The sequence below is a fragment of the Pleurodeles waltl genome, chromosome 2_1 (genome assembly GCF_031143425.1).
Source record: "Pleurodeles waltl isolate 20211129_DDA chromosome 2_1, aPleWal1.hap1.20221129, whole genome shotgun sequence".
Taxonomy (NCBI): domain Eukaryota; kingdom Metazoa; phylum Chordata; class Amphibia; order Caudata; family Salamandridae; genus Pleurodeles; species Pleurodeles waltl.
In genome coordinates, this window is record NC_090438.1 from 901,392,011 (window position 1) to 901,413,187 (window position 21,177).

At 43.9% G+C, this 21,177-nt stretch overlaps 1 protein-coding gene across 2 annotated transcripts in view; it reads right to left on the reverse strand.

Moving 5' to 3' along the window:
* HIVEP1 (HIVEP zinc finger 1) overlaps window positions 1-21,177 on the reverse strand; it is a 453,353-nt gene that overhangs the window by 65,663 nt on the left and 366,513 nt on the right. For both annotated transcript variants that reach the window (XM_069218827.1, XM_069218828.1), the window contains one exon: window positions 13,654-13,755. In XM_069218827.1, coding sequence (XP_069074928.1) covers window positions 13,654-13,755 — 102 coding nt within the window. The remainder of the gene's footprint in view (window positions 1-13,653; window positions 13,756-21,177) is intronic.

Genomic DNA, 21,177 nt, shown 5'->3' on the forward strand with positions numbered 1-21,177 from the left:
GTTGACCTCTGCTCCTTCAGAATCCCTGAACTAGCAGGATTATTGTAGGGCTCTATGGCTGATCAATCTAACTTTCTTCAACCGGTGCATGGTGAGCGCTTCAGATACAGCCAGCCAGCATGTGCCAGGTGCGGCGCACTTCCCTGCACTTCAGGACCTGGTCACCGCTGATCACAGTCCCAGACTCCTGCACCCTTAGCATGGGGAGAGCTCCTTGCCTAGTTTTACTGGCGCGTACATGGTGAGCCCAGACTGGCCCCAGGACGCAGTGGGCCCCCAGCACCCTTCAGAAGCTATAGATGAGTAGGGCGTCTCCCGTCAAATCTGAACCTTCTGCGCTCCACCCATGACTCGCACTGACCCAGCTAGGTGTGCCTAATATACGAGATAGCAGGATTCCGCCTACCCACCAAAAGCACCTATCAGCGTGCCTCACTCTCAGGAAGGCACGTTACCCGACCACAAGAAGGACACAGAGATCCCAGCTATTCTATGCCCTGGATTTACTACCGGCACCTCACGGCTTGTGGGATCTGTGTTCAGTGCGTCGCATCGGAAACAGGCTGATGGCACTCTTCTATTGAAGTAGCTGCGTAGGGCACTGGCAGACAGCTGCTACTTTGGGAATTCTACACAAAGGGAGGGAGGGTCTCCCCCATAACACTCTGCCAGCCTGTGCTCCCCCACTCTTTACCTGGGGACCGACCCGTGGGCATTGCTTGCAGAGATAGGAGCCCTGTGGTGGGCAGACAGAGAGAGAGGCGGGGGATTGCCCCCCGTAGAACTTCATCTGAGTTACCATAATGAATGTAGTAGGAGTGCAGAGGTTCTTGCAGCTTATGACCGTTGTTTAATTACCTTACCAAGCCTAATAGGAATTCAAGGACACAGTGTCCTGTAGTTTTAGTGTGATTTAGGTACTAATAATGGTCATTGGTAATTGGTGCCCTTTGTTCATTCTCTGTTGCCTTATCTGCCCTAAAGTTTATTGGATGTCATTTTTGTCAGAGTTATAAGTACTATTGCATAACGTGCATAGATATCTTTCAGGTGTGTATTTGGTAGCAGAGGACTATGCTTGATCTGAGTATCCACTGATACTGTGTTGTATGTCACAGGAAATTATGATATTACTCCGGATTGCAAACATCACCTTTTAGCATTTGCACAGTACTTATGGCCAATATCAGTGTGGTAAAATTTATGTATTTACAATATAAGGAGCATATATAGGCGGTCATTCTGACCCTGGCGGTCAAAGACCGCCAGGGCGGAGGACCGCGGGAGCACCGCCGACAGGCCGGCGGTGCTCCAATGGGGATTCCGACCGCGGCGGTAAAGCCGCGGTCGGACCGGCAACACTGGCGGTCTCCCGCCAGTATACCGCCGCCCCATTGAATCCTCCAAGGCGGCGCAGCTTGCTGCGCCGCCGAGGGGATTCCGACCCCCCCTACCGCCATCCAGATCCCGGTGGTCCGACCGCCGGGAACCGGATGGCGGTAGGGGGGGGTCGCGGGGCCCCTGGGGGCCCCTGCAGTGCCCATGCCACTGGCATGGGCATTGCAGGGGCCCCCGTAAGAGGGCCCCTAAATGTATTTCACTGTCTGCTGGGCAGACAGTGAAATACGCGACGGGTGCAACTGCACCCGTCGCACAGCTTCCACTCCGCCGGCTCGATTCCGAGCCGGCTTCATCGTGGAAGCCTCTTTCCCGCTGGGCTGGCGGGCAGCCTGAAGGCGACCGCCCGCCAGCCCAGCGGGAAAGTCAGAATTACCGCCGCGGTCTTTCGACCGCGAACGGTAACCTGACGGCGGGACTTTGGCGGGCGGCCTCCGCCGCCCGCCAAGGTCAGAATGAGGGCCATAGTCTCTTTTTGTGGTGTACTTATTGCATCACTGTTGTGAGTGTTGCGCAAACGCTTCACACATGACCTTTGGGGATAAGCCTGACTGTTGCGTGCCAAGCTACGAGGGTGTGAGCAGAGGTTGTCTTTGGTGTGTAACTTACTTGCCCTAACTAGAGTGGTGGGTTCTGCCTGGATTAGATGCATAACCTAGTCAACCAGAATCCCCATTTATAACACCGAGGCTAATCAGACAAAGGGTGTCTCACTAGAGAGTGTCACATATATAGGAAAAACCTTCAAAGAAATTGCATTTTTGTTAATGTACTTTTAAGAGCCAAACAAGAGGTCCAATACAAATTACTCAATACTCGTATACACAGAATAATACGCCTAACTGCTGTATGGTCATTCACATTCATCCATGTGAACTATATAGGGGTGAATGGGTGTGCCCATTTACAGCAGAACATGGTGGTTGAAGTAAAACAGAAGGCTTCAGCCTCCAGTGGAGGTCATAAATGAAGTGCAGCAAAAGGTTTACAGATATAGGATCCTTTGAGCACCACTGCTGCTCAGCACTGAAGCTTTTGGGCACAATCCTTCCCTCTAAATATTGCAAAAAAGAACTGAAGCATAAGTGGAAGGTATAGTCCCAATAGTACAGTTATATTAAAATCATACAAAGATGCAGATGAACGCTGTAGCTCTGCTCAGAAGGTTTAATTGAGCAGTACTTTGCCATGAGTATGCAACACAAGTTTGCCCTGTTGCTGCCCATATCTCACCTGTTCTATCTTTAAAGGACGGTTTTACTGCCACTGACTGTAATGTATATTTTCTTGCGTCAGGAAGCCTGCATCCCGCCAGGTCAGCAGTAAAGACATGACTTGGACTAGCTGGAGCCTTGCATGACTCTGGGGCCGGCGGATGGGACTGGCAGTGTGGGACTACCTGTGTGTTCTGCCCCCCGCCTGAAATAAATAATCTGCAGGAGCACTGAGGCCTTGAAGATGCGGCCCGTGGCTGAGGAGCTGCCATCTTTTTGAAGACTGCCTAATGCATCATTGCCCCGGGGAAGAAAGCACTGTCAGTTTGCTGCTGGGGACTGCTGGGTGCCTGCGGACTGAAATGATGGTCCAGGAGTCCCACCTGTCTGCGCTTCCCACGAGTGACTTGTCTGGATGCCCTCCTTGGGGTACAGGCCAGTGGAGGGGGGGGGGGGAGGGGATGACATCTTGGAAGGGAACATGTGCGGCCAGCACGACCCCACCCAGCGGTCTGTGGCACCTCAGCTCTGTCATGAGGCAACTGGGCTCTCTGCGCCTGACGCCCCTGCACTTGGACACTATGCCTCATTTCAAGTCCACAAAAGACACGCCAACTCGGTCCACCAAAGACAACCCATTCACTTCACTCTGTAACAAAGTCCACCCCAGCTGATATAGAAAAGGCAGACCCTCCTTCTACCAGTGTGACTGTGGATTCCACTCCAGTACCCTCCTTCCAAGGATATATGGACCATTTCCTACAAAAAATCTGGTCTGGAAGAGGCTCACTTAAGGCAGATTTTAAATCTTGCATCCAAGACATTCAGTGCAAGGGAGGTGTGTAGATCACTTGATCTTCATCAACTGAATCTGGCACATTAATGCAATGTCTACCCGATCATGTCATGGCTTGCATCCAGAGATGGCGACACTGGAAGGACAGTAGGCTACCTGCTGCCTGAGAGGACGCTGCTTAGAGGCCCCATATGCCAGTTACACTAAAATGGTGAAACATTAGCACGTATGCACTATTAGCACTTCCAGATGTTCCTTTTGGCTTCTTCACAAATTTTCTAAATCTTGGTACTCTACATCACTTTATCTACAGTGTCAGTCATCACGTTGGCCATTAATTTCAATTATTGTCCAACGATATGGTATCACTCTTCTCAGCTTTGCGATCAAACCTTATGTAACTGAACTGCAGTCAATCCCGAAATACTCTTCATGTAATTTTGCAATAAAAGATTTGTGCAACTATGTGTCGGACTTCTCCTTCAGAACCCACAACGTTTTGTGTATTTTGAGACAAGGTTCTTCACATAGGTGGCACAAACATGCATATTCTCTAGCTCATTACACCTCAACAAAATATTGCACGTTACACAAACATGAGTTAAAAAAAGATAATTTATCTGATCAACCAGATAATTAACAGCTTTATGTTTGGCTTCTTTACATGCGATGGATTCTGGCATTGAAACCCGACTAACTTTGGAGAAATAAGCCGTGTAAAACCATTGCCTATGTAAAAATAATAATGTTGCTTTATATATTCAAGCAGCAGATCCTTTCCAATGGATTACTCATTAGTGTTATTTCTTCCGAGTAGGAACAAATCAATTTGTGCTCAAAATAGACAAACGCGGTTTTCTTTATACTTAGAATAATATTGAGTGGCGAGAACAGACGAACAAGAGAGTCAAGGTCCCGCAGGAATTCACCATTCAATGCAGGCTGATTCGCCCCTCCTGCCGTCAGCAGAAGACAGCAAAGACATCCATCTTTTCTTTTACACTTTCCCCCTCCTCCAATATACTTTTTTTCTGCTTTGTCACCTTCAAAGCCGCTCCACAATTCAATAACCGCTGACCTCTAACCTGTGTAGCCCAGCAGATTTAGCTCACTGCGGTAAACACAGGACCAGGGTCTGTGGGTAGGAACGGGGAAAACAACTTGAACTTCCTGTATTTCTTGTCCAGATGCCAGCAAAAGAAGGAAGGGGCGTGGCCTGGTCATTATGATTGGGGGTATGTGAGCTTCAGATTTCCCAACAATAACTCTGGGACAGATTGTAAAAACATTTTATATGAGAAGCAGGATATGTGGGGAGCATAAGGGGCAGTGGAAAGAGAGGGGAGTGTGGATTGTTGGGGGCACTTAAAACGCAATCTTTTACAAACTAATCAACATTTTTAAGGCCTTCAAAAATATAGACTTAAAGGGGTGTGTGTATTTTTGTCTGCATGGGCATGTAATAATCCCAGGTGAAATCCGGCAGACACTTCACATTATCCAATTGAAAGCACTTGTACCCAACTACTTATCATTTTTTAGAAGGGTGTGACAGCCCAAACATCCCACCTGGAGCTAGGTCCCTAAGGTTAGGTATGAGCCTTGTAACTCCACTTCAAAAACTATCTTTGGGAGAAGGCATGTGCTAATCTAAATCACACATAATGGTTATTTACCAATATACACACAATATACAAAGGAAACACTACAAATTAAAAAGTACATCTGTTTATAGGAAAACAACTGTCACATACAAGCGTGCACACATTAAATTAAACAAAAAACAAGAGCTGCCACAATTAGGTCTGACTTTGGCAACCTGTTATAAATGTTACTTTTTAAAGTGTTCTACTGCATTACACGACTTGAAATAAAACACATGCCTAAACGTGAAAGTCGTATGCTTGCAATAAAAATGTTAAATTATTAAAAATAAATAATCACATATAATTGTGAGAAAACCAGAAAAGTACTTTCTAGCAGGCATGAGTATGCCTAACAGCTTTGGAAAACTGTTTTAGTTTTAATGTACACCAAAGGAAAACAAGATGCTTAGTGGTGCGAAGAGAAGACACCACTGGCTTTCAAATACTGTAAGACAGTTTAAGCACACGATGACTAAAAAACACACATTTAAAAAGTATGGTGTCAGCCCCCAGCCCTGGCACTGAACTGCGCTTGCTTTTTATGCACAGGTGCACGTTATCAGGTTAAATGTCATCCCAGTGCAATACAGCCAGTGGCTAAAGTGAGATGACCCATTGCCAATGCTGCATTCTTTAATGGGCGTAAACAAAATGTAAATTACAGTTGAACAAGCCACCAGATGAAGAGAGCTCCATATCCACCTAGAGTGTGTTCATATGTATGCATTTATATTCATAATTTCTTTATTACATGAGGCTTATGAAAAAGCTAAAACTATTACTAGGCTGGCCACAAAAATGGTACACAAAGATCATTTGATTTGAGTGCAGTAAAGTTACCATAGTGCAGTTGATATGTATGTGAACTATTGCAAAAACAAAAATGACAAAATTAGAGTAAATTATAGGAAGACAGATTTAGAGGTAGGGAAGAAAGAATGGGAACTTCAGCATGAATCATACCGATGTAATGCACATTAATGTAAGCAACGTGTACAGATTCTCATGCACAACACATTTACTCAGCATCCATGTCATTAGATTTGGGGGGGGGGGAGGTGAGGAGCAGGCTGAGAGGGTGCCTCTATGTGAATGGATGGAGCAATAGCTTGGAGGGTATCCCATGTGATCAACAGATTTAGTGTTTGCCTCTGTGGGCCAAGAACGTCTTCAGTGGTAAAGTCGTATTCTGGGTCACAATTCTGAATATGCCGCCTTTAGAAAGGATGCCAGTATCCTGGGTCGCATGCCTGGGATTTGCTTAGCTGTTGGTCTTGTGTATTCTATTCCTTTCAGATAGTGAGACAAATGGAGACTAGCTGTTGGCAGGATGGGCTAATCTGACAGGATGGTTGGGGTGGAGCTGTTCCCTTCCCAAAGTACATTTGAAAGGACTCCCTCCAGCACACAAACAAAATAACTTGACATCATTCTTTTGTCACCTAGACTACGTGTCACCTTGACAGGGGAAGGGAAGGACTTTCCAGAACCAGAAGTGGGGGCAGTATAGGGAGACCCCCACTTCAAAGACTGGCACCATGTATAAGTATTGAGCCTACTGAGACACTTAACAGATCACTTCTGGACCTCTGGAAGAATCACAAGGAGGACTGCTATGGTGCCTTGCTGCTGAAATGACTGCCCTGTTGCCTGGGGAAGGAAGCCTGGACCTGTTACTTTGACCCAAGGGTTAGCTGGCCTCCTGTGTGGGCTATAGGGGCATAAGCTTCAGAGGCCTGCCCTGCATCTGGCCAGCTGACCATACCCAACTGGACCTTACAGTGCCCTACTGCTGGTCTCTGTTTAAGTAAATCATGATCCTTGAGAGGGCCCTTGGCTGGCATCAGAATGTGCTCCTCCTTGCCCAGCTGAGGGTTCTCTCAAAACGGACGCAGTGGGATGCACCTCGACGCAGGAACTCGGGTTGCAATGCAATGTCCTGCATTATCATTGAGGAGGCTGTCAACGAGCAGTCTTTTGATGTGAGGGCCTGTGTCAAGGTTGCGTCACAGGATGGGAGGACAATGCAGAGTCTTGGTCTCAGGAAAGTGCTTGCAGCAGTGGAGATGTGTCAGTTCTGCTGAGTGCCCAAAGGGCCTGGCAGAGCACCTTCAGGCCCACATCCAAGGGTCCACGACTGGGGTGGCACCACTTGCCAGGGTAGGACGTTTAGTTGCAGAGTCTAAGTGTTGATTACAAGGGGCTAGCCCTTGGAGTCACCCTTGTGGTACTCAGTACAGATGGCAGGTTCCAGTCCTCACCTAGGCGAGAAGGCAGCAGGACAGCAGTCTAGCAGAGGGCAGTCCTTTCAGCAGCATAGCAGTCCTTCTTCCTAGCACAGTCTTCCAAAGGTCCAGAAGTGTACTGAAGAGTGGGTATCTGAGGTGCAATAGTTATACACTGTACCTTCTTTGAAGTTGGAGAAACTTCTAGAGCAGTGGTTCCCAAACTTTTGACTTCTGTGGACCCCCACCTTAACATTACTGGATCCCGGGGACTCCCACTTAATTATTATTGGAATCTGGGGACAATCAACACTGAGTCATTGCTGAAAGCTAGGGACCTAATCTGTTAATATCATTTAATTTTCTAAGTAGTCGAGGGCCCCCTGAGGAAGCTTTGCGGACCCTCAGTGGTCCCCGGACCACAGGTTGGGAACCACTGTTCTAGATGCTTCCCTTTAAAGTGCTCGGGTTTCCTGCCTCCCCCTGGCTCCAGTCTAACTACAGGGAGTATTCCGGCCTTTGTGTGAAGGCAGGACACAGGATATTCAGGTATAAGTGACGCTCTGCTCAGCTATGCCCCTGCCAGTGATGTCTCATCTGGGCACACCTAAGCTCTCTATTGTGTGTGGCTGTCTGGAAGGAACACAAAAATACCAACTGACAACTAGACTTAGTCATGTGACCAGAATACAGGCTACATGCTCTAAATGGCTATGACTGGAAAATGCCAGCTTTCTAAAACTGAAATTTTCAAAATTGTAATTTGAAATACGACTTTACCGTATACAAATGCTCATTACAATTTAAAAGACACCAAAAACGAACTGCTCACCTGTTCCCATTAGGAAGTTATATTATTAAACATAATAAGGTAACCCCAATGTTATCCAACGAAAGAGATCTGCTGTGTAATAGTAAAAAACTCTTAAATGTGGTTTTCACTATCAGGACATGTAAAACTTAAAAGTACAATCAAACGTTTTGAATACATGGCACTGTGCCTTGTGGGCTATTTAGGGCCTACTCTAGAGGTGACCTTTATGTATTAAAAAGGAATGTTTAAGCCTGGCAAAATGTTTATTATGCCTGATCAAAATAGCAGTTTAAAACTGCACATACAGGGCTGCAATGGCAAGCTTGAGACCGGTTTGCAGGACTACTTTAGTAGGTGGCATAAGTGCTGCAGGGCCCCACTAGTGGCATTTAATTTATAGGACTTGGGTACACAAAAGGTTTGGGGAAAAAACACTCTAAAATAGACAGGTCTAACAAGAAGCATCAGAGCAGTGTCATGGCCCGTAGGTACACTGCGCTCAATACAATATTTTGTCACAGGCCCAAACTCATGGCTCCCGAACATTACCTCTGACACCCAGTTGGGGCAGAACATGGATCTGGTAGCTAGGTTAGTGGCAGCTGGGGCCAACTAAGTGTGGGACTTTCGAGCACCGGCTCAGTAATTTGTGGTTATTTAAGTGGAGACAGTATGGCTCATACGTCGCCTCAACACTTTGAATAGTTGTAGGGTTCCAGCGTCGATATGGCTTTATATTCCCATTCAATGGGCAGAACCTTGGGTGGGGCAAGGTGGGAGGGGGAATCTTGAATTTATGAGAGCTGACTGGCCCATCACATCTAGATTCCATATTGTAACCTTTGCAGCATCATATGGCCCCTGATTGTACCGATAGAGTGGGGCAGGGCACAGATAAGCCACTCAGATATATCCAATGCCCTTGAAGACTCAAAGAAAGGCGATTTAACAACAGCCCTTGTGCTTTGCCATCCCTGAATTAATGGTTCTGGATCTAAAATAAAAGATTGGTTTATCCACATCTCATCTCTTGACTACTACACTGGAGAAAGAAATGAGTTTAGGTATAGTTAAGCTTACTTTCAAGTCAACGTTGAAACAAACAGAGGTCAGATGCGAAGGGCCATGTTATAAATCAGTGTGATCTTAGGGCAAAGTATATTAGGTAAAGTAAGATCCCAAGATGCAAGAACATTTCCATTTTTATTTTTCCTTTGTGTATACTTAGATGACTGCCAGAACAGAGGCCCCCCTAACTTGTACATGTGGTTCTGAAAGGATTGATCTTAGTTGTAAATAGTTTGCTTAATCGCAATGCCCACTCAACTCTATTCCACCTCAAATAATCATGAGGTGGAATGCTAGGTAAATATCTGGGTTAAGATTGCTTCTTACCAGTATGTTATAATCACTGATGCCTGGGTCCTAATCACAAATTTAGACCAGTTTTGCACTAAGGCATCCTGTAGCATTTAGGGGGCAGCAAGACAAAGCAGACAGCAAGGTAGTATTTTGTGTGGGGGTATGAGCCATGCAGTAAGGCACGTCCAGTAAATTAGTGTACAAATTATCTGTGACACAGTTTTAAAGAAGTAAGATCAAAACTGCTCTGCCTGACTGATGGAGGGAGAACCTGCTGGAGGAGGTGTGGAAAAGTTGATAACAAAATACCAAGTTCTGAGACGTAGGAAAATAAGTGTATTGATGTTACTGATTTATTTAGCATTCTTTTTAAACATTCTTGTATGTTTTATCTTTAGGTTGCTTGGTGTCTAACAAAAAGAAAGTTGAAGGATAAATGTATGAGGAAGATGTTCGCACAGCAAAAGACACTCTCTCTCTCTCTCGAATATCCCACTCCAAAGGTTACCAGGACACATCTACCCATCTATAATTATTTGATCTAGTGCATCCTCAGAATAAAAGGTAAATGCCTAATGGTGCAGCTTTCACCAGCAGCATGAATTAATAATTCACAAAACTGAAGTCACCTACGGTTATAATTCAAATTATTCTTATCCAGATGGCCATCCACACCCATATCACTAATCAACTGGTTTCATAAATTTCCATCTCTGGCTTACCAGTGACACTTAATTGATTAAATTCAAGATCCCCAAGTCAAAGAAATCCCCAGGACAAAGAAAGCCTCATACTTCTGAGGCAAGAAATTACTTAAAAACCTCCCCTTCTGCCCATCACCTTTTCCCAACACCAGCCTCGTGTCTCTTCCAGGCATCCAGACATGTGCACTTTTGTAACACGTTGGTGTGTCTCTAGCAGTACACATTATCACAGTAGAGGTCTTGTGAAAGACCATTCATACTTCTGAAATCTCCTAACATCACACATAATTCCTATCCTGTGTAATTGCTCTGCTACACTCTGGGGTTAGATTGGCTCTATAGAAATACCTCCAATAAAAAGGGATTAAGAGCCAGAAGGCTCTTTTACCACCAGGGCTGATCCTCATCTACAGCCTAGCCTAGCCCTCATGCACCCTGGCATGTTCCTCATCTCCGCTGAACAGAACCTGGCAAATACTAGGAAGATTTCTGGTCTTTGCCTCTCTTCCCATGGACTTGCACGGCTTAGCAAGGTAACCCATTCTAACAAACACCATCACTGAGCATAAATGAAATAGTTGCAAATGGTGACAGTGCTGCCCTATCCTTTCGACCAAAATCTTTTTGTGAAGTATAGATCTTAAATGGTTTCTGCTTTAAAAAAATACAACCTCATATCAGCATCAGGTTTAATATTTTCCTCTAAGTCAGTTGAATGCCTCCTTCATCATGCATCCACTTCACCTCTAGTGGAGTGGAATCGTGAGCTCAGTCTGCTCTAGCCAAACAAGAGCTAACGCTAATTAAAAATGACTTCTGGACTGCTGTCTGAACTGTTGGATTAAGATGTTGAACTTCACCTAGAAGCAAAAGCTCACTCGTGGTCTTCCAGGTGGTTCCTAGCATCTCCAGAGATTCAAATTCTGTGTTTCCTGCAGAAGTGATGAGGTGCCTTAAAAATGCAAACTACTCTATGGGAAGAATTTATATTGAATTTCCTCTACCACCAAGGGGCATTTATATTGTACTTATCGGCCTGACAACAAACGCACACCTGCAATATGGAAACCCAGAAGTATAATGTAATGCTGTTGGTATACTGACAATGTGGCACACTTAATTCAGATTGGACCTAAAGCAGGGAAACAAAAAATTATTTTAGCGCATATAAAATGCCATGTTCTGCTCCTAGGGAATATGACTCTTTGGTGCAATTTGTTTTATTTGGCAGTCATAATAAACGTTATTGGTTTTTTTTCCAAAATAAAGCTGTACTGCTTATTTAATATCTATGTCAACCTCCTGAGTAATCTGATCAAATCATTTCAATGTATTCTTGTAAAAGGCAGACAACAAACAGCTTTATTTATCAATGTTCTCAGATTATTAGGCAACTGCAGTTTTCTCATTTAAATCTCCCAGGGGTATTAGGGAAGAATGCAATATAACTCCGAGTTCACAGCAAGCATGATAGAAATAGCTTTCTAGAGCAGCCATGTAGGATATGTTTCAGGTAGAACTGATTAGGGCTTAATCAAAAATCACCAGGTGAAATTGACTCCTCATCAATCACAAATAAAACATAAAAGAATGAGTCGGGATTTCCAGTGACACACGGCCAACAGCAAATGAACAGGCGAAAGCAAGGTCTCTGCAAGCGCGTGTGCCGATTAAGAACCCACAACATGTAGGCTGCAGGGTCTGCAGAGAAATCTTTAGATGCAAATTATGGCCAACTCAACGACGGTGTTCAGGCAAGAAATATAGAAGAAAGTGAGTGACAGTTTCAAAAGACCACAAACCTCCATACTGGCCGCGAGTAACGTCTAGGTTGGTGTGATGTCTTTTTGTTCAACAGGTCATTCATCACAAAGGCCTGCACAGCAGAAGAAGCTAAAGCACAACACATCTACCCAGCCAAGACCGCGGGGCTCTTGGAAGCCGTCCAATTTATTCGATGTCTCTCTTTCGGAGGATGGAGGAACAAGTCCTTTCATCGTCTGATTAATTTACTCCTGGGGTGGCACAGTTCTGAACTAACTGCCCCATCCGGCTCAGGTGAAAATGCTTGTGCCAATATCTACAAGCAACAGTTCCCGCTTACATTTTTTATGAAGAGCCTGTACAAGTACACTGCAAATTTTAATGAGAGCAAAATATTCAGAACGTAGGGCAGCAGCGATCTTTTATCCTTCTAACAAATGCGAGGACATATTTGAGTTTTAAAAGAGCGCATTTTTTAGAGGACAGCTAAAAGGGGGTCGAAGAGGTATTTATATACTACAAAGGGCAAAGTATGGAACATGTTCAAAGTTTTTGGAATATGCCCCGCAGGGAGACTTTGCCATCTGGACCTAGAAGCACAGAAATGATAGCTGTGCTATGCAGATTCAAAGAAGCACAGGCCAATGCACATGATGTACTGAAGACGTGACAACCCTAGTAAAATTTTCCTTGCTTACGTTTTGCCCTGCACTTCCTTTCCGTTTTCCTGTTCTCACGGTTTTATATATAAACACTTTAGAGTCTGTCCCATTCCTTGCTGCTTCCCTCACTTCGTCCTCTTCTTCCAAATACATGTTGCATTCCTACAGTTTCTTTTTGTCCATCATGTACATCAAACTTCTCATTTCATTTGTTCTTTTGTGCACTTCTTTGAATCTCTTTGTTGTTTTCTTGAATACGTTATCTCTTCTTCCTCTCTCTCTTGTCGTTTTCTCAGACCTTTCAAACCTATGTTTGCTCCCTATATATTTGTCACCCATTTCCCACTACCTGTTAGTTTCCTTACCTCTACTCCGTTTGTCCTCCCTTTCCCCCATACACATTTCTCTCTGTCACGCCCCCACTTCTCACCCAACTTCTCTTTTTCACTGTTCTCGCTTCTTTATTCTGCACGTTTGCCATGCAGAGTGATTTAACAGTTCATAAAAGCATGTCAAGATGTTCCGGCGTGCTACAGAGTAGAAAGAGGAAACATATGGACATGCTGCATGGCACACATCTGCAATGCCTGACAAATGCAGGGCAATAACGAAAGCTCGTCACATTTCGCGCTGTATAAATCCGAATAGATGTGAAACATCAAGCAGTAAAAAGTGCCTTTTTAGATCCCGCTGCCTTTTCATTCATGTGACTTGCAAACAGAGGACTCAAAGGGGAATAATAACTTAGTGGACAAATCAACATACTTTTAGGCACTTAACATGAATACTTCATTTGTACAGCACTGTCATCGTGTAAACATGTTTAGTCTCTACTAGTATTTTATAATTAAATATATGGTTTAAATATTTATTTTAAACTATAAAGGTACAACATTGTTACCTGATTATAAAAGTTTATCCTTAGAATAAATTGCAACGTTGGTCTCAGATGGAGCGGTGCATAACACACGGCTAGCAACCACATGTTGTTCCACTTGAGGCGACATTTGGAGAGAGTGGAAAAGAACAAGAAAAGCAAAAAGGCATGCATGGTTATTCAATTCTTACCAGCTTCCTCAGCATCTTGGTCATCGTACAGATCATCAGAAACTCCCAAATCTATACACTTCTTGCTGTGGGCTTTAGACTTCATGTGTTTAGTAAGGTTTCCTGTAAAATGCAAGCGTAGTTGATTTAGTTAAGGTTTAATGTTAAGATGCTAATGGTAACATGAATGTGAAAGACATTACACATGAGGTTTTTTTATGTCTATTTTTTACTTATAGATTTGAGATTTTTTCTCCTACTCTGTTGCTAACGAGGCCACAATTTGAGAAGGCCAAAACCGGTCGACCCCTTACAACGGAAGAGTTGTTGTAAGATGGACTACTGTGTAAACTAATTTTAGAACATAGGTATGGCTGAACAGACCAGATTTTTTCTACTGGTCAAGACTAACCCTAGTACTATTTCCAGGTGGATGAAGGACTGGAATAATATTTGGACCAGATTTCACACAAAAATACTATAAGGGGGGCAGGGAATGTATGTATAACCTGGAAGTTTTTTTTTTTTTGTTTTTTTTGTTTTTAAACATATTTATGTTTTGTTTTCGTATTGTATGTTCAAAGAATAGTTTAATTGCTATGTCGAATTGTCTATAAGACACTATAGGTTTATCATTAATATTTTTGTATCTATTAGCCTTGAATATGTTGCCATGAAACACGATTAAAATATGTACATGAGGAATCAAAAAGAGATGTGTGGTTCGTACTGGTAAATGGGTTTGAACACCCAGAAGTGATATAGTCACAAAACTATATCGAACTAAGTCTATCTTTGGAGGAAAATAACTTCTTAAGTGTTTAATTTATCCCCACTTTTTATTTTATCTTTACTGTATAAGACAACAGCTAGGGCATTACCACGACCGCCATTTTATTCCTACTGTTTCTTTTACAACCCCTTCACATGTGCATTTGTCTTCTACACCTTCCTTCGAGTATCAGTTGGTAATCTAGTTCTATATATAAAAATATGTACATCATAGGCTGTGTAAGAACCTAAGGATGTTGTTATAGTTACTGCCTACCACAGACAAACTATTTCATATAAAAATGTAATACGATTTATTATGCCATTTATTGTCTTTCTTTTGAACTCAAGCCTCTGGTACAAAACCATAGAAATTCACCTGTTAGAGTTATCTCAAGTAACTATAAACTGTACCCTAAGTTAACTATAACTTGCACCCCCGCCATGCACAGTTTGTCAAAAAATTGACCGCAAATATTACATTGATACTATCAATGATGTTATAAAAAATGTCATGAGTGCAGTAATTTGTGGGGTAATAGTAGTGCATGGCGAGGGTGCAAGTTATCATTACTTTAGGGCACGAGTTACAGCTACTTGAGATAACTAACTACAACTGGCGTATTTCTATGGCTTGGTGCATCTAAAATGTGATCCTAACTATAACGCCCCTGTAACCTTTGGTGCTTTAAGTGAATTTCTATGTTTTTTTTAATTCTATTTCCTAGCTATAACGTCCCTGTCATCTTTGGTTTTTCAGTGAATTACTATGGTTTTTTTTAAACATAAAACATACATTTTTTTAAAAATATAAAGTAATTTCATTACTATACGTTAATAAAAACCACCACTGCAGGGCCTGCCTGCAGGCCAGTCGCTGAGGCCAATCCCTATATCCACCCAGCCCCGCGCTGCTCTATGGCCTTTGGCCGTGAGCAACGGGTGGTGGTCGCAGGGCCTGGCCTCCAAACACTATAACCACCCAACCCCATGCTGAGCATGGCCTTTGGCCATGTACACCGGGGATGGCTGCAGGTCCACATGTGCTCCTACCCCAGCCGATTTCGGCCCCGGAGACCACATTCCTCTGGGCCCGGCATTCTAAAAAATTGTTTTTGGGTGGGAGGGGGACTGTGCATCCCCCCTCCCCAGCGCGATCTCACCCTGGGGTCCCCATCCCCTGGGGAACCGTCTAAATATTATTTCGATTTTAAGGGGGGGCTGCACGGCACCCCCTCCTCTGGCCAATCTCACCACCCAGGGACCCCATCCCTTGGGGTCCAGCCTAAATATTGTTTTTTTCTTTTTCAGAATTGGGGCTGTGTGAACCCCCTTCCCAGGCTGAACTTGACTTCGGGGACCCCATCCACCGGGGCCAGAACTTCTAAAATGTATTGCTTTTGAGGGAGCCTAAATAATTTTTGGGGGGAGGGAGCCGCATGGTTCCCCTCCCCAGGGCCGTTTAGGGGCCTGCCGGGACCCTATCCCCTGGGGCCCAGCCTAAATCCAGGAACCCCATCCCCCAGGCCCTGTTGAAGCTCCCTCTCTGTGAGAACAGTTTCCTCTGTTTCCCTGTCTGCATCTCTGCAAACAGGGAAACAGACAAAACACCTGCTCACACTGAGGGAGAGCTGTTTGATAGCTCTCCCTTGCTGCGAGCTGAGTGTTTGCTGTGACTTGGTGGCAGCTGTCAAAGCTGCTGCCAAGTCACAGCAAACTGCTATGTCCCAGGGCTGGGCACCCCGGGACATAGCAGGAGCCGGCCCTGGGGGGTGGCAGTCCCCAGGGCCACTGTAGGCTCCACAAGGGGGGTTTAGAAATGTGCACTGTGACTGCACTCCAACAAACGAGCATCAAAAGCTATCACATGTAATATGTGAGGAAACGCGTTACTACATGAATTTCTGCTATTTAAATAATATGATTGGAAATTAGAAATTGAGCTGTTCACGCTTGCAATCGTGATGTAGCCGACGAAGTATGAAATATTTTACTTCATGTTTCAGAATGCAATATGAAGCCAGAAAGAGAGGAATATCTATTAAAGCCAAGGTACACTCCTGAGAGAGATTTCTCCAGGTTTTCACGTGCATTTCAATGACATTTTAGGCTGCCCAAGGGAGGTAGCGATGGATTGGGAAGCCACTCCTTACTACCACACGCAGTTAATTAAATTTTTAATGCATCATTATGATGTCCGACTATTTAACTGCCTAAAAAACTAGCATGGCCAAATTCCTTAGATGAGAACATATCAGGGGTTGATTTGAAAAAAGATGACATTTATTAACACAAGAAAAACTATAAAGATTGCTGTATGATAATTTGAGGTACTGAAAACAGCAACTGTGATGGAACAGCTCAACCGTGATATACACACACAGGTAAACAATACAATGGGAAACCAGATAGAGAGGAAGGGCTTCTAAAGCCAATGTCTAGTCCTTGAGATCGTGACATTTGTTTGTTGGCATGCATCCACACTGCAGATTTTTTCAATAACCCAGATGGGCCAGCATAGTCAAAGTCTATAATAACAATGCCTCAGTTGTTAAGCGATGTGGTGAACACAACCAACAAATGGATTTTAGTTGGGGGAGTCTGCTTCTTTTATTCATCAGAGACCGATAATAGAAGTAGATCAGTTTACTGCAAAGGTGTATAACTGCATGTTAGGACAATACCGAGGTCAGCTCAACAGCCTGCTGCTCATCACATCACAGAGCAAATAAATATTGCATATAGAGTCAACTGATGGTCACACTTCTATATAGAGCCATAGGAATGTAAAAGACATCCCCGTCATACAAACCAAAACACCATCCTCATCACAAAGGCTGTAATCTCACCCAACTCGATTCACATGTTATATGTCCTGATCTCAGCGGGCTAAACCATCTTACATATTGTGACCTAAAAACATCATGAGGCACTGTGGTGGTCCTCCAATGGTGATCACTCTGCACTTTCTGCAATAAGTTTTCATCTCCTTTCGGGTCCCTTTTATTGTAACACAGATTGCCACTATCCATCTCATCTGCTGACTTAAAAAAAAAGATACAGTGAACCACAAAATGAGCCATCGGCAACCTACTTCAAGCCACTAGCATCAAACAGATCACCAACCCTGCCAATCCATGTCAATACCACATCTTGGACTTAACTCATCTTCCAATACCAGTGTCACCAGCCATGCCACACAACACTGGGAATGGACTAATCTGTTGCAAAAAACCTTCTGTACGTTATACACACCCAGCAGGACAGCCAAACCAGACCTCCTCAATCATGGACATCACCATTAAGGTACCCAGCAAGACTCCAAGCTCCATGTCATTCTCAAGAGACCCTGACAGCAACATGAATCTGTTCCCAATCACCCTCAATCATATCTTCATGACAGCAGTAGATATCTGCGCCCCTCTCAAGTTGTTCTCCATTAACGTCAAGCCATCATCATAACTGTATATCAGAAACTCAATAACAGGAAGTGTGTCTTCAAATGGTAGGAGAAAATAATGGTGCCAAAAGCAGCTGAAAGAGGACTGCACATACCATTTGAATCTTATTGCTAATGCAGCTTACTACACCACAACCAACAGAAAAGCATCCGACAGAAGCAGTACACTCTCCACAACTATCAGGCAATGTTTCAAAACTACACCATTTGTTAAACATTCTAAGGCAAATCTCAGCGCCAACAGCAATCTTTTCAAGAAAAATCAATAAAATCTGACAACATACCAATGGCACAAAAACACTTGCCATTACCCCTACTATATTAACCCATAACACTCCCAAATGGAGTCACTTCAACACTCTCTAAACTGATGATCCTTCTCGACATGCCAAATCTTTGAAAGCTACCTTCTACAAGGATGTTATTTGAATCAATTATGTAGGCCATCTCTGGTGAAGCTCAAACAACTATTAAACATAAATCAACACATCGGCCAAGGCCCATTCCTTAACACTCAAAAAGAAATAATCCTCCCTCTGTTGAAAAGTTCCACACAGAATGAAAACCTCTACTATCAACTTGCAATTTTCTTTCCATTCTAAGTCAAGATAACGAAGAAGGCTGTCAATACCCAGATTCACTAGAAGATAAAGAGCAAAACTACCCATTAGACCTCCTGCCACACTTAAGGAACAATCATTCATTAAGGCGACAATGCAGTTCAAAAAATAAAAATACATTTGAAAAAACCCACACAATGGTGATGGACAGTCAACCCCCCAAACCTGCTCATTGCCCGCTCCTCAGGAATAAGTTTCGTCCTGCAGTGAAACTCATTTCTCATCCCAGGTAAGCTTCTCCATTTCTGAGCCCGTTCCCATAACTACTGCATGCCTTGAGCTCAGTCCTGTCACCAGGGATCTTCAACCTCTGCAAGCAACCCCATGGCGCTGTCTATTCCAACTACAATATCAACATCATCATTCATCAATATGCAAACAATATGCAACCCTACTTTAAAGTCTGATCTGTAAATGATATTGCATGTCTGGGGCTGTATTAAGCAAAAGGGGCTGCAGACCCTTGTGTAGCCCCTTCTGTAATACTGACAGCACTTACGCACATGCAGCACCAGTACTAGCCTGAGAGAGTGCTCCCTCATTTGCAAGGGGGTGTGGCCTCTTGCAAAGGAGGAAATCACTTTGCCTCTGTGTCTGTGCCCTATTACAGATGCTTGCACAGAAGCAAACAGGCCCTCAGAAGGTGCACCAACAGTGATTCACAAAAAGGTGGTGCATTGTTAGTACCGCCTTATGGAAGCACTTTGAAAGAGGAAAACAGGTTCCCAGAAACCCCACCACAGGCCAATGTAGTAACTTACCACACCAATCTGCAGGGGGATCTAAATCCCCTCTTTAAAGTGCAGGCATCTGCCAGCTGCACTCAAACACAATGCAGGCTGTAAGCAGCTGCTCTGTCTTTCAGTGCTTGCACTGTCTCCCAGGCAGGCACAAGTACGTTTTTAGCTGCCATGGGGGCATCACATACATTGCAATAGGGCACACTGTCTCAGTTTGCACCAGGAACATCTTTTGGAAGATGTACTTGGCACAGGTGGGGACAGTGTGTCTGTACTGTATTTGGGGCACTGAAGCTCTGTCTCACTACCAAGCCCAGATGTTGCGATCCCACCTCCGCTGAACCCCTTCAAGATATGCTTTGTGCTCTTCGCCGCTGACAACAGGAAACCTGCTCCCTGCACTAAATTCCGAAGATTCCTCAGAATAACCAGTCATCAATACCAAATCGGCAGATTTCTACACAGATATCAGCTTCAACAAACCCACATCAAAAGAAAAATGAAGACTTCCTGGCATCAACTATTGCTGTTCTTTAAAGTGAAGTCTCATCACCCAGAAAGCAGACTATAAAACAGTAAAGCAAATCACAAGTATTTACGTTTTTTTTTTTTAATGGTATCCTCATTTTTACAGTTAGCCATATAGCTGCAGGCTATATTATACCTACTAACTTGACATGCCCCACCAGGCTGACATATGCAATAATGAAGGGATGTTGCCACCCTCAGTGCATCAAAGGTGTAATCATTAGATAAAAGGGCACATAGCTCGCCCACAGAGTATTAACCCTTATTGGATCAGTTGGCACATCCAGCTGAAAAACCCGGTTCACAGCTTCAAGCCACACACCCAAGATGGGGCCTCACTAGAAATCCAGTTTTTACAGATCTCTCTATGTGCTAATAAAATCAAATAAAATAACAGCTGGACATGAAACCTGCTTATTTTCCAACTAAGTATTGGATCAATACCGAAAAGTATCATGGAATCGGACAAATGGACGTGATACTTCGGTACTAAATTATTTGATGGAAGCAATGAACTATATGCCAGCATCACAGCTTTCCACCACAACTCGGCAAATAGTTTTTTCTATGCAGCAGCTGGCCCATTCAAAGGGATAAAATAAATCTTGGATCACAAAGAAATCCATGGGTTCCCATACCAACCAGCCTCACTTTAATGTCCGTTTCATCATCTCAAGAAAGTAAGCTCGAACATCTAACCACACCTGCTAAGATCAAAAACTCGTGCGTGACTTGAAACACCGGAAGCAACAACACTGCCAGGCCCAAGATAAGGAAGTTTCAAAAGAAAAGACCAGCAGGTAAGAGACCTTCTGCTAGGCTCCACCGCGGACTGTTCTGGCAATCGCCGCCCTTCCTGCACTTCAACAATCCATGTGGACAAGCGACTTTTCATCCTTGTGTGACCTACCCAGTAAACTGCCGACGAACCCCAGAACCATGCTTACTATTTGTTTCTACAGCCACTAAAAAACAAGGCACTATTACACTGCGGCCACGATGTTATATTATACTCATTGCCCCTGCCCTAAAGGGCTTCCCAGCGCTAACCCGGGCCTCGGAGCACACTATTAAACTTTCCTATATTTATATGAGATTCTCTTGATAAAAATACTTGTTTTAATGACAACAGTGCTCCTTCGTTGATTAACCTTCGGTTTTGGGGGACTGGTAGTTTTAGTCGAAGGGCTGTGTTACTTTCGTCATGATTTAAGGACCTGTATCTTAAAGAACCTCTATCACTTCTGAAGGTTCCCACAATGCCGATTTCTCTTATGCACAACTCTCCCTCTAATGTTTGCATTTGAACTGTATCCCTCATAAAATGGGTGCTGGAATAGCCCAGTTTGGTGGCAATAAGAAGACCCTTTAATTCTTCCAGACTTGAATTTCAAATGTCTCAAAATGCAATTCCTGCTGTGAGTAT